Below are 18,638 nucleotides of genomic sequence, written 5' to 3'. Positions count from 1 at the left end.
TTATGTGTCAGCTATCTACCACCAAGCTAAATGGCACAGAGACCTCTTACCTTGAACCCACTCGCTACTCAGAGAGACATTAAAGTGTTCCCCATTCTCAGCTTTGAATAGTTTGAATACTTTGGCCGCAGCTGACCCTTTGTGACCTGTAAAAAACCCAAACATTGGTAAAATCACTGAATGCAATCGACAAAAGTCAGAAGTGAAAAGGTAATGGTCCACATGTGTGTTTGTGTACTTTGGCGACATCATCCAGAATTAGTCCTGCACAGCTTCCAGAAAAATGTACTGATCTTGGAATGAGCCTTCAGGCACTTTTATAACTGCTTGGACAATCAGGAGGACAAATATTCAAAAATCAAGACAGGATAAAAAAACCCCAACGATTTGTAATATATTGCTATTTTTATTCTATGTTGTATCAAGCCATGTTATTAGCTGCTCTTGAATATGCCATGAAAAGACACAGACTCGGAAGTCTTCAGGTTGCAAGAAAATGGTTTCACAGGAGTATTTGAGGCTATCGATACAGGACACACTGATTACATTTTTGGCTGGTATGAACGGGGTTTGTTCCATAGCTTTGTGTCTACGAGAGGCAGTGTCTGAGCTCAGTGGAGTTACATGTATTTAAACTGCTGCAGGATCTCACCTTTGATCTCAGGGTTTGGATAACCTAGGTTATACCCCACTCAGCTGCCTCAGCTGCATGAATGGGAGGAAGCAATATATACAAGGAACATTCAATTAAATGCATCTAACCATCAATCGCTTCAATGTAATGCAGTGTCAAGTGAAAACATCATTGACTAAATTAATCTCGGCCATAACTCCAGCCACTTCCAGAGATAATGTCAAGCCAGCATTTTGTGCATGAATTACCTTGATATTCAATGTGGTCTTCAACAGAAGAGGAGGGATTTCCTTTAACGGTAATAAAGCTCCATGGGTGCCTGGAAAATGACAATGAGAAATGATCAAGTTATGTCATGTATAAGATGCATATGTTTTATAGCCCAATGTTTTCGCATTTCTCAGGGGCATCACACTCAAAACAGTCTGATCAGTGTGATGGGCAGCTTAGTTAAAATAAAAAATATCTTAACACACTGTATTTCTTTGGTAAATATATCAAAAGAGAAGGAATTTTGACGACAAATTCTGGCTTAATACACTCCCATAACGAGCGGTTTCTCTCTTAAATGAGTGTTTAAAGAGGCTTGTGTGTGACAGACCCAAGGGACACTGGCAACTCTTTGGGGAACCTGAAAATCTTTCATGTGTGTGTGTGTGCATACACTAAAGAATATGAAAAGAAGCCACTTCTACTTGTACGTATACATAAATAAATGTAAATGATGCTGAAACCCTGGATATCACAATTGTCTTTGGAATGACCTACGAGAATTTCTAATAGACAGACTGGCTGGTGAAGGAGAATAAAAATTACCTAGATAGCCTTCGCATATCTGCTTTCCTTATTTTGAACATTGAACAGGGACAAAGGTTTATGAGTCTGAATTGTCTGTTCAAATCTGATCCCATGGCAGAGGCAAGTTCATTACCGCCTGATCGTTACTGGTTGAATAGGTTCAATAGCTATCAGCATCGGTGGAGAATGACCACACGGATGAGTAAGCAGTGGAGACAGACCGAAGTGCCTCCCCACCTTGGTGGTGAACCCAATTAGTAGGGGTCAGGAGGGAGTTTCATCTTCGAAATAGAAGTTCAAGCATAGCTGCTTTTAATGACTAACAGAATAAAAAATATACATCTAGGGGTGTAGGGAGACTGTCATTCCTACCCTGCATTTGGCGAACAGTGCCACAGATTAAATCATGTCTCTATAAGTATAAATACCCAGTGATTTCAATTGCATCAAGATTCCCCCTTGAGTCTTGCCGGTCACCTTCCATTTACCATCTGCTGGTGTAAGTGAAGTTATAAACCACCCCGGGACTTCAGAAGAAAACATACACAGACATTGACAGATAGCCACTAAAACACGCACGGATCCCCACTGGCATGAGCTGGCTTTGCTGGGACTCATAGCCCCAGACCCTGGGGGCAGCAGGAGCAGTTCTGGGTGAGCACTGGTGCCCCCGGTGCTGTGCCAAGCTCCCCCGCAGGCACTGGCCACAGCTCCTCCAGGGAAGGCAGTCCCAGCAGCGTGTCCCCAGCCCGAGCACAGGGCAGGCTCAGCAGGAGCTGCCAGCACAACAGCCTCGGGAGCCTGCCTGCCAGCCAGATGCTTCTGCTGGAAAACTCGCCTGTGCACCAACTGCTGACGGCACTGCTGAGCTGTGATCTCCATCCAGGGAGAGACGGGGGATGAGGGCAGGAAGGACACTTTATCACTCAGCAGGCAAGACAGATTTTATTTTTTTTTGGTCCCCAAATTCAAAACAAATGACGGAAAAGATGATAATCTCAAAAATAATCTAAAGAATATGAAGCTATCTAGTTCTGCAGCTCAAGGTCTGGCCCCATTTCATACATTAAAATACTTGTTTCTCACAGTTATTTTATCATTAAAAATAGTTTTAAAGTCATTCAACCCTGACACATAAGGACACATGCAATCTATTTGGGCTATACGAAATGAAGGGACCAGTAAATCCAACTAGTGATACTTGGGTGGGATTCCAAAGAGAACAACTATATCATCAAGTGCAGAAAGGCTTTCTTTTAATTTATTAGTAGAAGGGGGCGGGAGCTTACACTTAAAGAGTAAACTGACTTTTCAAAACGACAATAGAGGAGGAATGCAGGATTTTCTTTTGATTCCTTATGTGCTGGACTCAGCAAACAGGCAACTGAATGCAATGCCAGGAGGATAAAAACATTTTTGGATAAATCGGCACTGCTCATCGGCTCTGCTACAGCAAGGGGGAGTTGCACAACTTCACAATCCGATTGAATATGGAGCAACTGGAGATAGACAGGAATTTGTCCACATAACTGCTGCCGCCTCCAGAGTCAGAAAACAACCCAGCCTACAGCTGAACAGCCCGATTCGAGTGGCACCTCACAACATGGGAAACAGAAATTTCCTGAGCCAAATTACTGCCTGAGGCTTACACTGTTGTCATCTCGGTGATGCCCATGGTCAGCCCCAGCCACCAGCAGGGAGCTGAGAAGACCTGACCACCAGGATTCAGCAGGACCAGCCAGCAAAGCCCAGGTGCTGGGCAGTGGTGAAGGGTGAGAACGCTTACAAGGGCGTGTTAGAAAGAAAAATCCATCCACTGTCCTCTGTCAGGGCCTTCCTTTGCCATGGATGTTCAAGTATGTACATGTGTGTATAATTTTCCCATCCTAAATATTTTTTTTAAGATACTCCAAAAAATTCCAAAAAGCACCTGTCAGGTATATACACCCTTATTCATAGTTATAGATGTGTCTGAAACATAAAGCAAGATGTCTAAATCTTGTTACATTAAAGTGAAGTGAAAGTTCAATTTGCATAAGGAGAAAAGCTTGGTTACATCTGACAAAGCTGCCTGTCTTCCACGCTGCCATCTAACTGCCTCTGTAAATCTGGTCCCAGCTGCCACCCAGACAATGGTTTTTTTTGAAACTTATGAACTTAAATGCTAAGGAGTCTCCTAAAAATACAGTCTTTTAAATAAGGCACCAAGATGCAGGTAATTTTCCACAAACCAGTATGACAGTGGAAGACAATATTTACCAACTACTGCTGTGTTACGGTACCCACAATGTCCCTAGTATTTGTATAGGGAAATATTGTGGTATTTCAGGTAACAGCATGATTACAGATAACAGCTATTAGCTTTTTGACTACAAACAATAGCAATGTGGAAAGTCACACTTCCATGGATGAATTGCTATGGTATTCCCATTATAAGCATTTACGGCAAAGAAGTGAGAAACTAGCATTAAAACACCACAGCAGCCTAAAAACATCAAGTGCAATTTACTTTTATAAACATATGCGAAACCCATCAATCTCTTCCTGTTGCACAACTGGAAAAAAAAGTATAATGTTCAAAAATCTTTTCCTGTTTCCCTAACTCTAGTTTTTGAAAAGAAACCCAGCAGACTACTGGGCTTTAAAATAGGGTCTGGGTATTTGAGAGCAAGCATTGCACTGATGGAGGTAGCCTGGTTTTGAAGACTATGTCTAGAGCCTTAGTCGATTCTTTGAAATGAATTATCTGGTGCACAGGAGTCCCTGTAATATTTGACACAACTTCTTCATCAACCACTCCAAATCTTATTCCATCTGCATGTGCCCAGCTGACACTTGTTTGTTCCCACAGGCTGCTGTATTGAACTGCTTCTCCCTACAAGGCAGATTTATTTGTGTGTGTGTTCTACAGTGACCTTCTTAGTGCCTCTTAAATAAAAAAAAAAAAAGAAAGCCTACATAAATTCAGATAAACATAAAAAATATAATGGCAGTTAGGTAAATAGCAAATATTCTCAACAGTATGTGTGCCAACACAGACACTGTATTGGCCACAGAAGTATTTACAGTCCACAGGATAAATTCATGCTTGCTAAACTTCTGTGCTGCACAAGTCCCTGAATATGTATTGGACAAGCTGAAGAATATGCTGGATGTATGTCTATATGTATTTAGCCAGGGCTACACAGCTATTATTCTACCCTCCATAATGTTCAGCCCACTGAATCCAATGTGTGCAGATATGCTATTTAAATCTTTGGGTGATGGCTTGAAAATAAATTGGAATAAGTAACTTATGGGAACAATATCTTGGAAAAACATCTTTTTTAATGTGAATCATATGCTCTTCCTCAATCTGCTAATAAAAATACTTAATATAGACACTGAGTGCATCTTGAAGTGTCTAATTAGCTGCTAAAACTTCACATTGAGAAGTTTCCCTCTTTTTTGGTTGTTTTTTTTTTTTTTTTTTTTCTCCATGTAAAATAACTTTGTGCCTTTGAGAGAGTGGAATTATTTGGACATCTCAGGAGCATAATAAAGCCTCTGTGCTGGAAGAACTGGCAGGACTGGTACATACCTAAACCCAAGGTGGAGGAAATGCTTGCTGCCCAGTTTGGTCATTGCTTTCCTGGCCGAGTCATCCAAGTTTCTAGATCCTTCATCGTTCACTGCAACTGACAGGATCATGCCATTCACAACTCTGCCCAAGTACTGGGAAAGACGTATGCTTTCCTCTTTTGCTCTGTAAGTATCAAACCTAAAGTGATAAAAACACGCAAAACCATTCACTTCAGTGAGCATCACAGCTTTATGTACTGAAAAGCAAGTGTTATAAAGAAATAACTCTTTTGTATTGTTTACAGTGATATTTTATCCCATTGCAAAAGCGCTTGTCTAATGGCATATTAAGGGCTTTTTCTTTAATCCGAATCTAGTTAACAGAACAGCACGATAGTAACACTACCCACTCTTTGGTTTTGGAGGTTACTGATTGAGAAAGAATTGTATATATATTCAAAAACACACATTTGAAGAAGATGCTAAAATGCAGGTTTCTGAGCTTGCTGAGATGCTGTCCCCCACCTGTTCCCAAAGATCCTCACATTTAGAAGTTGAGTAGTCACTCACCGATCTGAATGGACAACTGCCCCCGTCTTTGGGTCAATGACATGGACAATGACACCCCGATGGCCCCAGCTCCTTTCAAAGTAGTATCCACCTTCTTCCAGGCCACCGGGATGAAGAGTCTTGTTTAAGAAAGTCCAGGAGAGCTTTTTCTTTCCGTGGATCTCAAGAGTGCCACCCTTACTTACTCCAAGATACTTCTGCCCAAAGTAGGGATTTGGCTGGCTGCCGTCATCCGCTCTGCAGCAGGGAGGGAGGAAAGGAACCAGTTTGGGGTTTGTATCTGGCAGCCAAGGAGCCTCTCCCCTTGTTCAGCTGTGGCCCAGGGAGGGAAGTGTCATGACTTGCAATGCATTTCTTTCAACTGCTCTAAGGATCAGCAACTGCCCACATTCTACAGAAAATAAATTATTTGGAATTACACTAGCAGCTATTGAAGACCAGCAGATATCTGGAACGCAAATTATACATGTTATATTCATTATATCCAGGCCAGAGGAGGCCTGAAGCTCGGGCTAAATGACATGTTTGTGGTTTTGAATTCTGGAGGAAGGTAAGATCCTAACCAGGAGCTAGGAGCTCCAGCGGTTGTTAAATATGAGCTTGGCACCCTTGAAATTCTAAGAGATCCTGTAGCAATCTGCAGGACATAAATACATTACCCTTTGGCTCACCACTCTCATGCAGAAAGGATGTTTAGGGAGGAGAATTTTTCAGAATAAAAGAACTCCTCAGGTTTTAACCCTCTCCTGGAAAGTCAGCTTGAGTGGTGGCAAGGTGCATACTTGATTTTCTGGCATGTCCAAATACCCCAGTGCTCATCTCCCAGTAGGATTTGAAAACCAGGACCAAAACTGCATCTTTTTTTACAGCCCATTTAAATCGGTTAAAAAGCTACTGAACATTCCACAGAGCACTGATGATAAGGATATCTGAGAAAATGTAATTTTAAGGATGTGTGAAATTTTGTTCCCTGTTGTGGAAGAGAGATCCTAGAAAGCTCTAAGATAATATTTTACCATGCATACATACCGCCCATATAAGATGATAACCACATTGCTTTGGTAAGGGCACATCTCACTGCCAATATGCAACTCTCCATCATTTTCAATGAGTATATGTCTAGTACGCAAAATGATAGGCTTCACATCATCTTTAATGACGAGTTTTCCTAAGTAGAAAAGGTTATGACATTTGCTTTAACACACAGCAGCTCACAGGAGATTGTGGTACCATTGCACTAAACCCCAGTGCTGGGCTCTCATCAAAATTTGTGAAAAATTCTGCCCATCCTCCCCAAAACAGTTCTCAAGACAAATCCTAAAGAGATTAGATGGTTTTTATTCTGTCCAATTCATGAAGAATGCAATCAAGATTTGCACGGAAAAGGACACATTCAAAACTGAGACAGAAATTCAGAGTTAAGATGAATAAAACTATTCATATGAACAGGCACCAGCAACACTGTGTCTCTGTCCTTAGAGACAAAGAGGCACATATGTGTCTGCCCTGTCCTGAGACCCTGAGAACACTGCTATCATGGTATGATGTTATAGGGGCAATGATTTAGTAAAAAAATGTTTTTGAAGCAAATCACAGAAATAGAACTAAAGAGTATAATGAGCTACTTTTGTAAATTTTCTAGAAAGGACAGCAAATAAGTTGAACATAATGGCTAAACTGCCGATAGCATCTCAGTTACCACCCACCCCGCCATACTGAATCGAAGCTGTGTTTGTCCAGCAGCCACCCAGTTCTCAGGAAGAAGCAGGAGGCTCCCCCAGCATGAGGCAGGGTGATGTAACCAGCCCCAGTGGAAAGCACTCTTTGCCCAGCCTCGCCACCAGCACGTTTTACCTCCATCCGTGATGTGGATAGAGTGGACAGTCGCAGAAGAAGAGAGAAGGAGCTTCCTGCCATTACGGATTTCAACGTGGTTTTCTTCATTGTGACCTGGGTTCCAGTTTTCCAACTCAGGATCGTTATCAGGGCATGTGACAGCTGCTTCTGCTGGGCAGAGGTGGATAGTGAAGACAATTACCTTTTGTTGGATGCAAGGCAGAAAGCTCCATATCTGGGCATCTTTACAGTATCATTCTCAGTACCCCCTTTTGCTGACTCCCTGGAACACAGCGATATCTCAGTGCAGCAGAGTACATGTGGGTCATGACCAAAAGAAAACAAACAGCAGCTTAAGCTGTATGTTTTTCTGTTTTCTGGAAGCATGGAAAAACCCGCTAACCGATGCATAGGAGTCTTGCAAGGGATGCAGTTTCCAGAAAACTACCGAGGAGAGGTCACAGCTGAGCCATTCCTGCGTTCATACCATCCAGACACAAAGCCTTTCACAAGCCCAGGGAAGATGTTGATGAAAGGATAAAACAACCACTACTTTTACAGTGCCCCCAAAACACCTGTGAGGTTTGAAAAGCTTTGTTTAATGTAAAGATGTTAAAATATGTTTGCATACTGTGTTTTCACTGCAGGTGGAAAGTAAACGTGCTCAATCTAATGTGAAAACACCAAACACCAAGGAATTACCAGTCCACCCAGTAACAGAGAGCAACAGGAATCTCAGGAGAGACCCTGGGTTTGTGAGCTTTTCCAGGCAGAAGCAATAAGGATTCATTCACTTTGGGTTCACACATCACCAGTCTACACACACAAATTTGATTACGGACTGCCATGACATGTTAGTCTGAACAGCTTTTATACAAAATCCAAGTCTCATGTTGTAAGTATTTACTTAAGATAAAATATTTCCCCCCATACAATCTCACTTGATATGTGAGCCTCACATCTTACTCTAATCAACAAAACTGCGAGTGCGAGAGTCCCATATGTGATGTATATTTTCTAAGAGCAGAAGATTTTCTAATCCTAGGAAGCTGAGGTCAGTGGAAGTTGGAGCAATGAGCCCTTTGCCATCAGAAATGGTTGGGAGCTCTCACCAGCTCTCCAGTTTTTAGCCTTTAAAACAACAACAAAAAAAAACCCAACATAGGAAAACCATAGGATCCACAAATCAGTGATAACAGACATGGGATAAACACCTGGATTTCAGCAGAGTTGTGCCTCTGGCAACTAGTAAGTAAAGTTGGGTGGGTTTTACCCCACAGATACTAATGCCTCCCGTTAATGGAAAGGACAATGATGTGAATCCATTCAAGGACACATGTCCCGGTGCAGGTGTAGCTGACAGCGAGCAGGTTGCGCTGCCACTGGGAAGCCTGGGGGTCGCCTGCAATTAATTCCACAGCAACAGAAACAAAACCTGTCCATCTGCATCCAGCCTCCTCTCAGATTCCTCCACAAGTTTCGTGTCTTAAGAAAACCATAGCATTGGACCAGCCACTGCCTTAATGTCTCCGGAGACCCATTAAATACCAGCTTTTCAAGGTGAGAAGGGACATTCCCTGTGGGCAACATATGCCTCAGCTATTTGCAAACCTTTTCCGTATACATGAAGTGATCAAATCAAAGAGGTCTAGTAGGTAGCAAGTCAAATACTGATAAACACCCACGACCTGATTTTGATATCACTTGTGCCAAGTGTATCAGTGATGTCAGAGGCCCTTCTTCTGATCTACAGCAATTGAGGAAAATGGGGAGTTTCTGGGTTCCTACCAGAAGACACACAGAATTAATAAGGCTTGGAAAAGATAAATATATCAGGCAGGAAACAAGGGTCGCATTGTAAATAGATGGTTCAAATATAATTGTAATACACACTGACAGCAAATCTAGAAAAATGAGCTGTTATTCCCAGAGGAATAAGGATAATAGAAAAATTTGTTCATGATGAGAAACTAAATAAAACCAAAAGAATCGATTCAAATGCAGAGGTATAATTTATCAACTAGATTAAGTGGACAGGATAAAAGCTTGTTCATTTTACCAATTACTTGGCTATACTAGGGTCCAAAAGAGCATCCTGAGTCTTGAGAGATGACTTGTGCCCCCAGAATTCATTATTTAGAAACAGAGAGGTAGAGAGTGAAACCTAAGGGGAAATCAAGAGGAATTCACACTGGTGTTTGGGATGACATCAGCAAAAGCCGATACAATGCAGAGCAAAGAACCCAAATTCCCAGTTTCATAAACCAATTCATACCAGAGAGCAGAAGCCAGGCACATCACCCACACCCACTGTGCCAAGGACACTGGGGGGCTGAGCACCTTCTGCCAGCTGGTCCAGGTACCTTGCCAGCTTATTACTCTCACTGTCATTTTGAAAATAAGAGTGCAACTTCTACCCAGCACAAAGAATGAACTGGACATTCTGCTGCTTCACCAAAAGGGCCTGGGGGAGGCAGTGAAATGTGTTGCTTCGTGCAGCTGCAGCTTTTGGGGCAAGACATATGGTCTCTTTGTTTTAAACTAATACAACTGGCCAAATTAGCTGTATTTAGAATATGTATATCAATCTTCCCTTTTCCCCTTTCCTTAACTGCTTAGGGAAAGGGCAACTTGGAAGAGACAAAGCCCAAGGGGGCAGGGATGTCCCACCCCAGAGCTTTTTGCTATCCACATCTGGGCTTGGGCAATGCAGCAAAATGCTCGACTTCACAGCCCACAGCCACAGCTACTAGGACCTGAGGTTTCTTTTGTTATTTCTTCATGGCAGTGTGTCGGGTTTGGGTTTGTTTTAAGAATGTGTGGCAGAGTCTGACGGATTCCTGAGGGTACTTTCACCTGCTCAGAAATTTCAGTCTTTGTCACTCCAGCTGCCTTTGATCAGGAGTATGGGCACATCAGAAAACTGCTTTACTTCTCAGTTTTCTCACTCTGTCCTTGACTCATATGAAGAAGAGTAAAAAACTGCTCAATTTAAACCAGCAACGTCGTTATTTAAAAACAATGTTACAAACCATGCCCTCCTTTCCCATGGCAGGTAAAACTTACCTGTGCTTACAGAAGAGATTACAAACAGAAGAAAAATGAAATATTTAGCCAGATATTGAGAGGTAAGTAGAGCCATTCTTCAGGATTTTTAATTCTTTGGGTGGATACCTGTGAAGAAAGCGTATTAAACAAATGTTACTTCTTTTTCCCAGCTCATTGCAAAAACCATTCATTACACAAAAAAGGTCATAGCCAGCTTGTGCCAGACCGCTTCCACTCCCATGCAGCTCTATGGCTGAGAACACCTTCGTGCCACTTCGGGACCAGCATGAGCAGAGCAAGAATCCACGGGCAGTTCCTCACCCTTTGTTTGGTTTAGGATAAACCCACTTGGGAATCCAAATAGACACTCAGAAAGAAACCACCAGATGTAACCAAAACCACCTTAGGAACGCTGCATAAACACATCCCGTGTCAAGACTCTCTAGGGCCGCCTATTCACATGTGCAAGAAACTAATGAAACACAACAGAGAAGGTGTTTGCAGAGTGACAAGTTTTCACGAAGTAACCTTGCAATGGCACCTCTCTCCCCCTGTACTACCCACACATTTTTAGCAATGGTGTTTTGTGCATCCCCAAGATAAACTGTACTCACACTTCCAGGCTGAAGCATGCAGTTTCTTAGATTTCAGATCCAAGAAAACATTGTTTATTTAGTGTGCCAGCTCCTATTGCAAAGCCAAAAGCTGCTTTTGAAACCAGCCTACCTAATGTTGGTTTTGTTTCTTCAGCAGCCAACCCCCAGCAAAAACAAACAAGCAGTGTCATGAAAGTCAAAGTTAGAATTAACGTATTTCTCTCCAGTCTCCAGTGATTGATTTTGCAGCTTTGCCCCGTCCTCATGACAATTTATTGACACATGTATTCACACGGAGGCAAGGACACCCACTTCTTGTGTATTTGTAAGGCACTGTTTAAAATTCACGTGTAGTCCTTGGAGCCATTAGGTTTTACCATGTAAGCCAGTATCTGAGCAATATTGAAGAAATTTATTTGTAGGTGTCATATCACATCACAATGATGAAACGAGATAAGAGTATGCACCGCACAGCTTAGACAGACGCAAAAAAAAGCAATTGGAAAAAACTCCAGGGTGCCCCAATTTCTTTAGGGTAAAAAGCACATGTTATTTTTCATGTCACTTGTTAATACAAAGCAAACAAAAAACAGGAGAAAAAGATACGCAAGAAGCCAGGATTTATCCTGGAGCAAATTTCACAATGTATATATGCAAGACACATGCCTGTGCTTTTCATAAAGGTGATATAGCTCAAAGTACAATGATACATTTGAACTACATGTAATCCAATGATTGTATTAAAAATCGCATTAGAAGCAGATTTGTCAAGAAATATTCCAGCAGGAAAACGTTTGCTTGTTTTGGTATAGTGTATTTGACAGCCATGAGTTTTGGAAGCAGCATAGACTTAGAGTTTGGTACAGTCTATCAGGTGCTGAAATGCTGTTACAGAGCAGTAGAAGAGAGGAATGCACTTAATAACGCTATAACTTTGAATGATATACATTATCAGAGAGCAATACTGTCGCCGTGGAATTAGTGCCAGAACCAGGCTGCACGTGTCTGACATTTTAATAGCATCAACCACCACTGCTTGATAAGCCGGGGCTCTTTAAAAGGAACATTATTAGAGGTAGGCCCAAAGTACAGCAGTCACCATTAAAATGTCAAGATTTATTAGTGATGATTACACAGCCTAATCTGCAAACCCAATCGCTAGATTCTGCTCTAACAATAGAGGAAAAACTAAACAAGCGGTAATACCGCAGGATGGTCATTGCAGATAAACAGTGTTTCTTGTAGCGTGGACACAGCTGTATGTTAGTGTCACATAAAACCAGAGTCCAATAAGTTATTGGTCATAAAATACATTCAGATGATATCAGAGCTCACAGAAATAAAAGGGAGGAGCTGATTTTTTGGCAGGGCTGGCATGCATTTGCTCTCCTGTTGCTTCATAGGTAGCAAAGAAATTTCTTTGTTCTGGTTGATTAAAAACTCAGAGGATGGTCTCTGCTCGTGATCTTGTTTCTGACAGTAACCTGTAGCAAACTGGTAGGAAATACATTTAAGAAATGTCACAGACTTTGCTCTCTTTAGTGCCAAGAACTGCATAGTACTTACCATCAGGCTGTGCAAAATGGCTTCTGGTGTTACATCCCCGGTTGCTCACTGAGGACCGCTTCCCTGATTACATCCATCTTCATCAGCAGAGATCACAACAAGCGATCAGACACTGGAAAGCCATGCCATGTGTGGAGGCGTCAGCTGCCTGCCAGGCTTCAGTGTTTTTGTAGTGTCTGATCTGCCACAGTCCAAAGAATATCCTGCTTATTTTGTGGCTTTTTTTTTTTTTTTTTTTTTTTTTGGAGGTAAGGGGTTTGATTCGGCTCGTGGCAAGCCCGAGCTCCTTGCAGCGTTAGTACTAACTGGCACTTGGGTTGGAAAGGCTGAAAGCCGAGAGGGCCAAGAGGATCCGACTCCTCTGATTCAGCCCTGACTAACACACTCCTGGAAAAGCGCTGCTCGGAGGGTAATCTCAGGAATTTTCCTTTAAAGCTTTCAGTTAAGCATCTTTCCCAAACATCTGACACAAACGCTGACATGTTTGTTAAATGTAAGAAGAGGAAGAGGTAGCAACTTTTTTCATCAACATCTGCTGGAGAGGACTCCGCTACCTCCTGCCAGCCAGCTTGGGTCAGCTCAGCGCTCGGAGCTGCGTGGGGGTACAGCAACACACTGCATCTCCCTTGAACAGGCGCCACGTGGCTGCCTTCAGCTCTGACGTAACCGGCAATGTCAACAAATCTCCCTGCCGATCCAGGCACTCCGAGAGCATGATGGCTATACAAGTGTCCTCCTAAGCCTATCGTCTCCAGCATTTCTCAAATACCATCTGTGACTCCTCTCTTGGGTGAGAAAAGCTTTTTCATCCGGCCATTACAAGCTGCCTGGCAATGGCAAGTGGGACTTCTATCTCTGCATCTGGCAAGGCAGGCTTTCTGAAATGATTCCCAGCTGCTGGATCTTTCCAAAAAGTGAACAATAGCAGCAGACAATGCTAAAAGTAGATGCAGGAAACCATTAGTCCTCAGCTGGCTGCTACTGCAGGTGTCAGCAGCAACACAGTGCTAGAAAGCGCACCGCATGGTCAGGGATCCCTGTCCACTGCCCTCCCTGTGGTTCTTATGCTGGAGGCAATGCAAAGCAGACAATCCCGAGAGCTAAACAGCAAAGAAGTGCTCTGAGTGCTCTGGGGAAACTAGATGGTCACACGCATCATGCTGGGGTCACATGGACACCCTAAATCCCAGGGGCAGAGCAGAGCTCCCTGGGTGGCACAGCCGTTCAGAAAGACACGCCAGGCTCCAGCCTCAGCTTGCCACCTTGCGTGACTCTGGGCAACCCCCCAAGCCTGGCATCAAAATTTTAAAAACCTAACTCCCAATATTGTCTAGTTTAAAATGCTTTTTAAGACTTGCTTGACAGACCTCAGAGGACGCACCTTCAGCATCTGCTGAAGATGAGGCTCCTTTCTGGTATGTCGAGCAGGGCATAATGGGAGCATTAACCATCCTTCACAAACATGGCAAGGATGGGAGAAAAGCAGCAGCCACCTAGTCCCCCCGAAAAAGATGTCAAACAGGAGCAAGAAACCTGATGGCTGCTACTGCTGCTACTGCCCAGCAAGGGAGGCCATAGACCTGTGCAGAAGCAAAGCGGAGATCCAGAGCTGTCCCGAGAGAAGAATAGGAAAAGCTCACATGGAAAAGTGTCAGCCTGATGGGAGCAAATTCTCAGCAGACAATAATCTGCGCTGGTCCTTGAGATGACCTTTGAGTGAAATCTGTGTTCCCCAGGGAGCATCTTTGCCAGGTGAGATGCTCCAGGAGAGCCCCCCGGGTCAGTGCCATGGCTGTGGACACCCTGGGTGGCCAAACCCAGACCCTCCCACTGCCACAGCTGACGCTGAGGTTTTAACAGTTTGATGGCTAGCTCTGAACCCTTGTGCATGTTTCCTCATTCATATGCAAGAAAGCCAACATCAATTTGGAAGCTGATTCCGGAGAGAGAGAGGAGCTGTTTAATTAGCACCTCTGCTACCTTCTTGCTGATGTGGCATGGTGGCGACTCTCCTCACACACTCAGGGAATTTTGCATTTTAGTCCCAGCTAGGAAGATGGATTTGAGGACCACATTTGCCTTTATGACCCGAGGACACGCCAGCTCTTGCCCACAGTGGCACTCCCGTGCACACCCAGCCACAAGCACCGCTGAAGCCTTCAGACAGCCTCACAAATAAACAAACACGTTTCTAGAGAACACTAATGAAAATTTCCCAGTCCCAGCTCATGACAGCAGCGTAGCAGGCTCTGCTCTACATCTTGATCTTGTGCTTGTCACCCACCCTCTCGATGCTCTTTTTTACTAGCAGGTAGAGGAGGATCAAACTCAGGAACAGACTTTACTTCCCATGAAATCAATACTGGAGCCAAAAGCAGCACTCTGATTTTTTTCCCAATGAACCTTGGTTTCTGACAAATTTATCTAATAACTTTCCCTACAAGGAAGAAGGATCTGCTCACATATTTTGTACATAAACATCACTGCAAATTCCTTCATTCCTGATGTTCATAAAAACAGATTCTGAATGAGAAGCAGGAGTCAGAGGAAATTTTTACAATGAATACATTAAAGGAAACTAAGGTGTTTGTAAATGTGTTGTGATATTGGCAAACTATTTTGAAACAGAAATAAAAGGGGGGAAAAGTTATTTTAAAGCTATGTTGTTTCTTCAAAATTAACCTCTTTTTTTTTTTTTTTTTTAGAGTCTTAAAGACCTTGAAGAGGAAAGGAAGCATGTTTTGGCTCAGCTAAACAAAATCATTTGCAATTCAATCACTCCACCCATCTGAGGCTGACTGACTCCCAGTTTCACAGGCTTTCGAAGTATTCAGCATTTCACTGAATTAAACCTTCATCCACCGAATGAAGATTTCAAAGCACCAAAGCGGTGGGAAGCTGAGCCCCCTTTGCTGAGCTCCAGGGTGCGCTGGCTTTGCTGTGCCTGCTGGCAGTAACCCAGTGTATAGCCCAGCTAATGCTTTTGGGGAGCGCCAGTCCCACCACTCTGGGGGTAACAGCCCCCAGGACGGCCATGTATCCTGAATGCATCACACGTACCGAACGTGCCTGGATTAGCTGCAGGTCCATGTGGACACGCACACAGTCCATGCAGGCTCTAGCATGCGGATGGAGGTCCTCCTGCTCAGGAAATCCGCGGGAGGAATATGACAGCTTCCCGCAAGCACAACACCCACGCGACACTTACCCCCACAGCTTCAGTCACACAGGCTGCTGGTGCATGCCAAGTTAGTGGTGGCCTTTGAAAACATCATCTCGAATGTTCCAAGGGTCCGTGGAGGAACTGTACCCTCTACAGACCGTCCCTAATTTTGAATCCTTTTTTCCCTCCCAAGGTAAGGAAAATGCGTGCAGTGGCTGAAAAGGATCACAGCATCCTGAATCCTCTTCAAACTGCTGCTTTCAGCTACCCAAAGAACTGCATCAGGATGTAAATATTTTTCTTTTTGCTTTTGTGGTACTTCACTGTTTGCATCTGGCCTGCCACGGCTCCACGCCTTCCTCTCCAGGACATTTGCCATTTGCTCTCCTTCTGGGGCGGGAGGGGGAATAGAGATTTTTCAGAGGTTTAGGCACATTCCTCTCCTTCCTTCACCAGGCTCTTCCTTTGCCAATTGTTTAGTCTCAGCCCGGGGTTAGAGCTCTGCAAAGTTTTATTGGGATCCAGGGTCTGGACCTGTCAGAGATTATCAAATAAATCTCCAAAAAGCTAAAAGCTTGCTCTGTAAGTGCTTGTTCCAATGTTGGTCTTACGCTCATAAGCCAAAAACATCTTGCTTCTCTTCCCCTGCACAGCCTCAGAAATCATAACAATTAGGTATTAATAGGAGTTCAAAAGGACTTCAGGGAGCTCCTTAGAGGGTCAGTCCCAGCTGCTTGGCCTCTTGTACCACTTCTCCACCGAAGACGTCAGTCTCCATCGCTTTTTTACTAAGAGGCATCAGTGATTTCTTCACTTTTCTAGCAAACCAGCAGCTCTCTCCTGGCTAAAGCCGACTCGCACCTATCCTACCTGGTGTGGGTATGGAGTCAAGGTCTCCTTCTTTGCCTGTAAACCTCTCAGGTGTCCTCTCACCCCACATCCAAGGACCACCAGGCGGTATGTGCCTGATGGTGGCAAGCGTCCCAGCCGAGGAGTTCAGTCCCCACTCAGAGGCACAATATCAGCTGGCCGGTGTGCGGATGCCAGAGCGACTAACTCACTGGGGAGCAAAAGTCTGGCCAACAAAACACTAACCTTTTCCTGGAGCAACTTGTTTGGACATTTCTGAGAATTCCAAAGAAACAACAGGACATTAGTAACAAAACATTCACCTACCTCTTTGAGTAGCCCGTGTGGCAAAGACATGGACAGTCTGAAATTGCCTGCCCCCTCTGTCATGCCGTCACCAAGTAACATTGTGTTCAAACCAAAGAGAGCCTCTCATCATTTCAGGGTAACCTTGTACTTAAACTGCAGTCAGTGAGGTCATCGGTTGTTTCTCAGTTTGCATACAAAGCTCTATTTTTGTCTTTACTTCAAAAAAACAGCAGCATAAACAAAAAATCAAAGAGAATTAGCCACTAATACTGGCAGTATTTCAGTCCTCAATGGGAGCAGAAAGTCAATACAAGCATTGTCTGAAAGAAACGCAAGAATTTACCCTGTGCAACACATACTTTATCCTGGGGTTTATTCCTGTAGGTCTTTAATTAAATGTTCACATCAGTTGGACAAACATTGTTTCACCAGTCATTAGCTACAGACAGACACACATTTATAACTCTTTGTTGTTATAACACTGCATATATTCAGTTTGATTAGAAGATAGTGTCGCAAGATCATGGCATGCTTACCAGGCAGGTGTTACTGAGCTCACCTGAGACGCTACAGCAGATGGACACTTAGGTTTTTGAAAAGCAGGCATTAACAAAGGGAAAACTCTGCTGAAGTTCATCTGTTTCACTGGATGTTGCTAAAGTTTCCACGCCAAATTTCATTTCCAGTTCCTGTGATACCAGAGAGCAGGCTCTTGCCTTCAAAACTTACCTTTTGATATCAAACCACAGATACGTAAAAACCTTCTCTCCAGGAAGGGCAGCCCACAGGCTTCTCCTATTCTGCCCTGTGAAGCACCATTTGGAAAATAAAGCTCTACCACAGTGGGTGAGATGAGAATATATTTATTAGTTATAAAATACACAAGTGAACACCATCGGTTTGGTACAATCCCATGAAACAAGAGCAGGTTTTGGTGACGGCGGGGGGGCTTTGCCTGGCTGGTGCTGCCCCAGTGATGCTAACCCCCGGGGGCTGCAGCCCCCGCAGGGATGTGCTCCGAGTGGTTCTGAGAAAAAGCGAATTTTAGCAACTCGTTGGCATTAGCTGGGCATTGATACTCTTTCAGCTTCAAGGGAACATAATGTTGTAAAGAAGCAGCTTTCTGATAACCAGCATGATTAAGGACTTTAATCCAGGAGGGTTTGGCTTGTCCTTTATAGCCAAGCATGGCAAAACTCCCTGAAAAACAGACACAAAGAGAGTGACCCTCTGGGTAGCAGCGTGGCACAGACCCCCTCCACACATCATGGAAACTTCTTAGCCCTTCTTTTTCTCCTTGGATTAAAATAATAGAACATCTAGGAGAGAAAAAGAGTGATAAAAAAGGCAATGGGCCTTGCTGAAGCCGTAACCTCCCTGCATCACAGATCTGCAGGTATTTCAGTAAGCTAAGGTAGGTTCCCATACATCAGTTAGCAGGAACATTGTTTCACTCTTTATTTTTGAACGACTGATACTTTTTCATATTTGACTACATGAAAATGGTTAGGCGCTTGAATCCTTCTTTTATTAGTTTACATCAGTTTCTTCCTGTTATGCCTAAATATCCCCCATGTCAGCTCTGCTCTGGCCCTCTGCTGTCACAAAGTACAAAGGCATTATGTATTCTTCCATTTTAATAATAATGTCTTGTGTTTATATTATGCTTTTCATTGCAAAGACTCCCAAAGGCTATTTGCAGCTGGTT

At 43.5% G+C, this 18,638-nt stretch overlaps 2 protein-coding genes across 5 annotated transcripts in view; both read right to left on the bottom strand.

Annotated features, from left to right (window-relative positions):
• LOC121091031 (cell migration inducing hyaluronidase 1) overlaps nucleotides 1–18,638 on the bottom strand; it is a 114,782-nt gene that overhangs the window by 45,876 nt on the left and 50,268 nt on the right. For 2 of the 4 annotated variants that reach the window (XM_040600177.1, XM_040600173.1), the window contains exons 2-8: nucleotides 10,466–10,573; nucleotides 7,418–7,570; nucleotides 6,593–6,731; nucleotides 5,564–5,800; nucleotides 5,013–5,192; nucleotides 883–953; nucleotides 51–146 (exon numbers count right to left, since the gene is read on the bottom strand). In XM_040600177.1, the coding sequence (XP_040456111.1) occupies nucleotides 51–146; nucleotides 883–953; nucleotides 5,013–5,192; nucleotides 5,564–5,800; nucleotides 6,593–6,731; nucleotides 7,418–7,570; nucleotides 10,466–10,541 (952 nt within the window). In that variant the 5' untranslated portion in view covers nucleotides 10,542–10,573. Of the gene's footprint in view, nucleotides 1–50; nucleotides 147–882; nucleotides 954–5,012; nucleotides 5,193–5,563; nucleotides 5,801–6,592; nucleotides 6,732–7,417; nucleotides 7,571–10,465; nucleotides 17,690–18,638 lie in introns of those variants that run through there. The other 2 variants (XM_040600175.1, XM_040600174.1) reach the window with 2 other exon arrangements.
• Nucleotides 17,778–18,638, bottom strand: part of LOC121091064 (cell surface hyaluronidase-like) — a 52,831-nt gene continuing 51,970 nt past the window's right edge. Inside the window, exon 23 of the mRNA XM_040600247.1 lies at nucleotides 17,778–18,130. Within this exon, the coding sequence (XP_040456181.1) occupies nucleotides 17,910–18,130 (221 nt within the window). The 3' untranslated portion in view covers nucleotides 17,778–17,909. The remainder of the gene's footprint in view (nucleotides 18,131–18,638) is intronic.

This window comes from Falco naumanni, chromosome 7 (genome assembly GCF_017639655.2).
Source record: "Falco naumanni isolate bFalNau1 chromosome 7, bFalNau1.pat, whole genome shotgun sequence".
Taxonomy (NCBI): domain Eukaryota; kingdom Metazoa; phylum Chordata; class Aves; order Falconiformes; family Falconidae; genus Falco; species Falco naumanni.
Note: the sequence above shows the minus strand (reverse complement) of the source record. Positions and strands in the feature narration are given on the sequence as shown.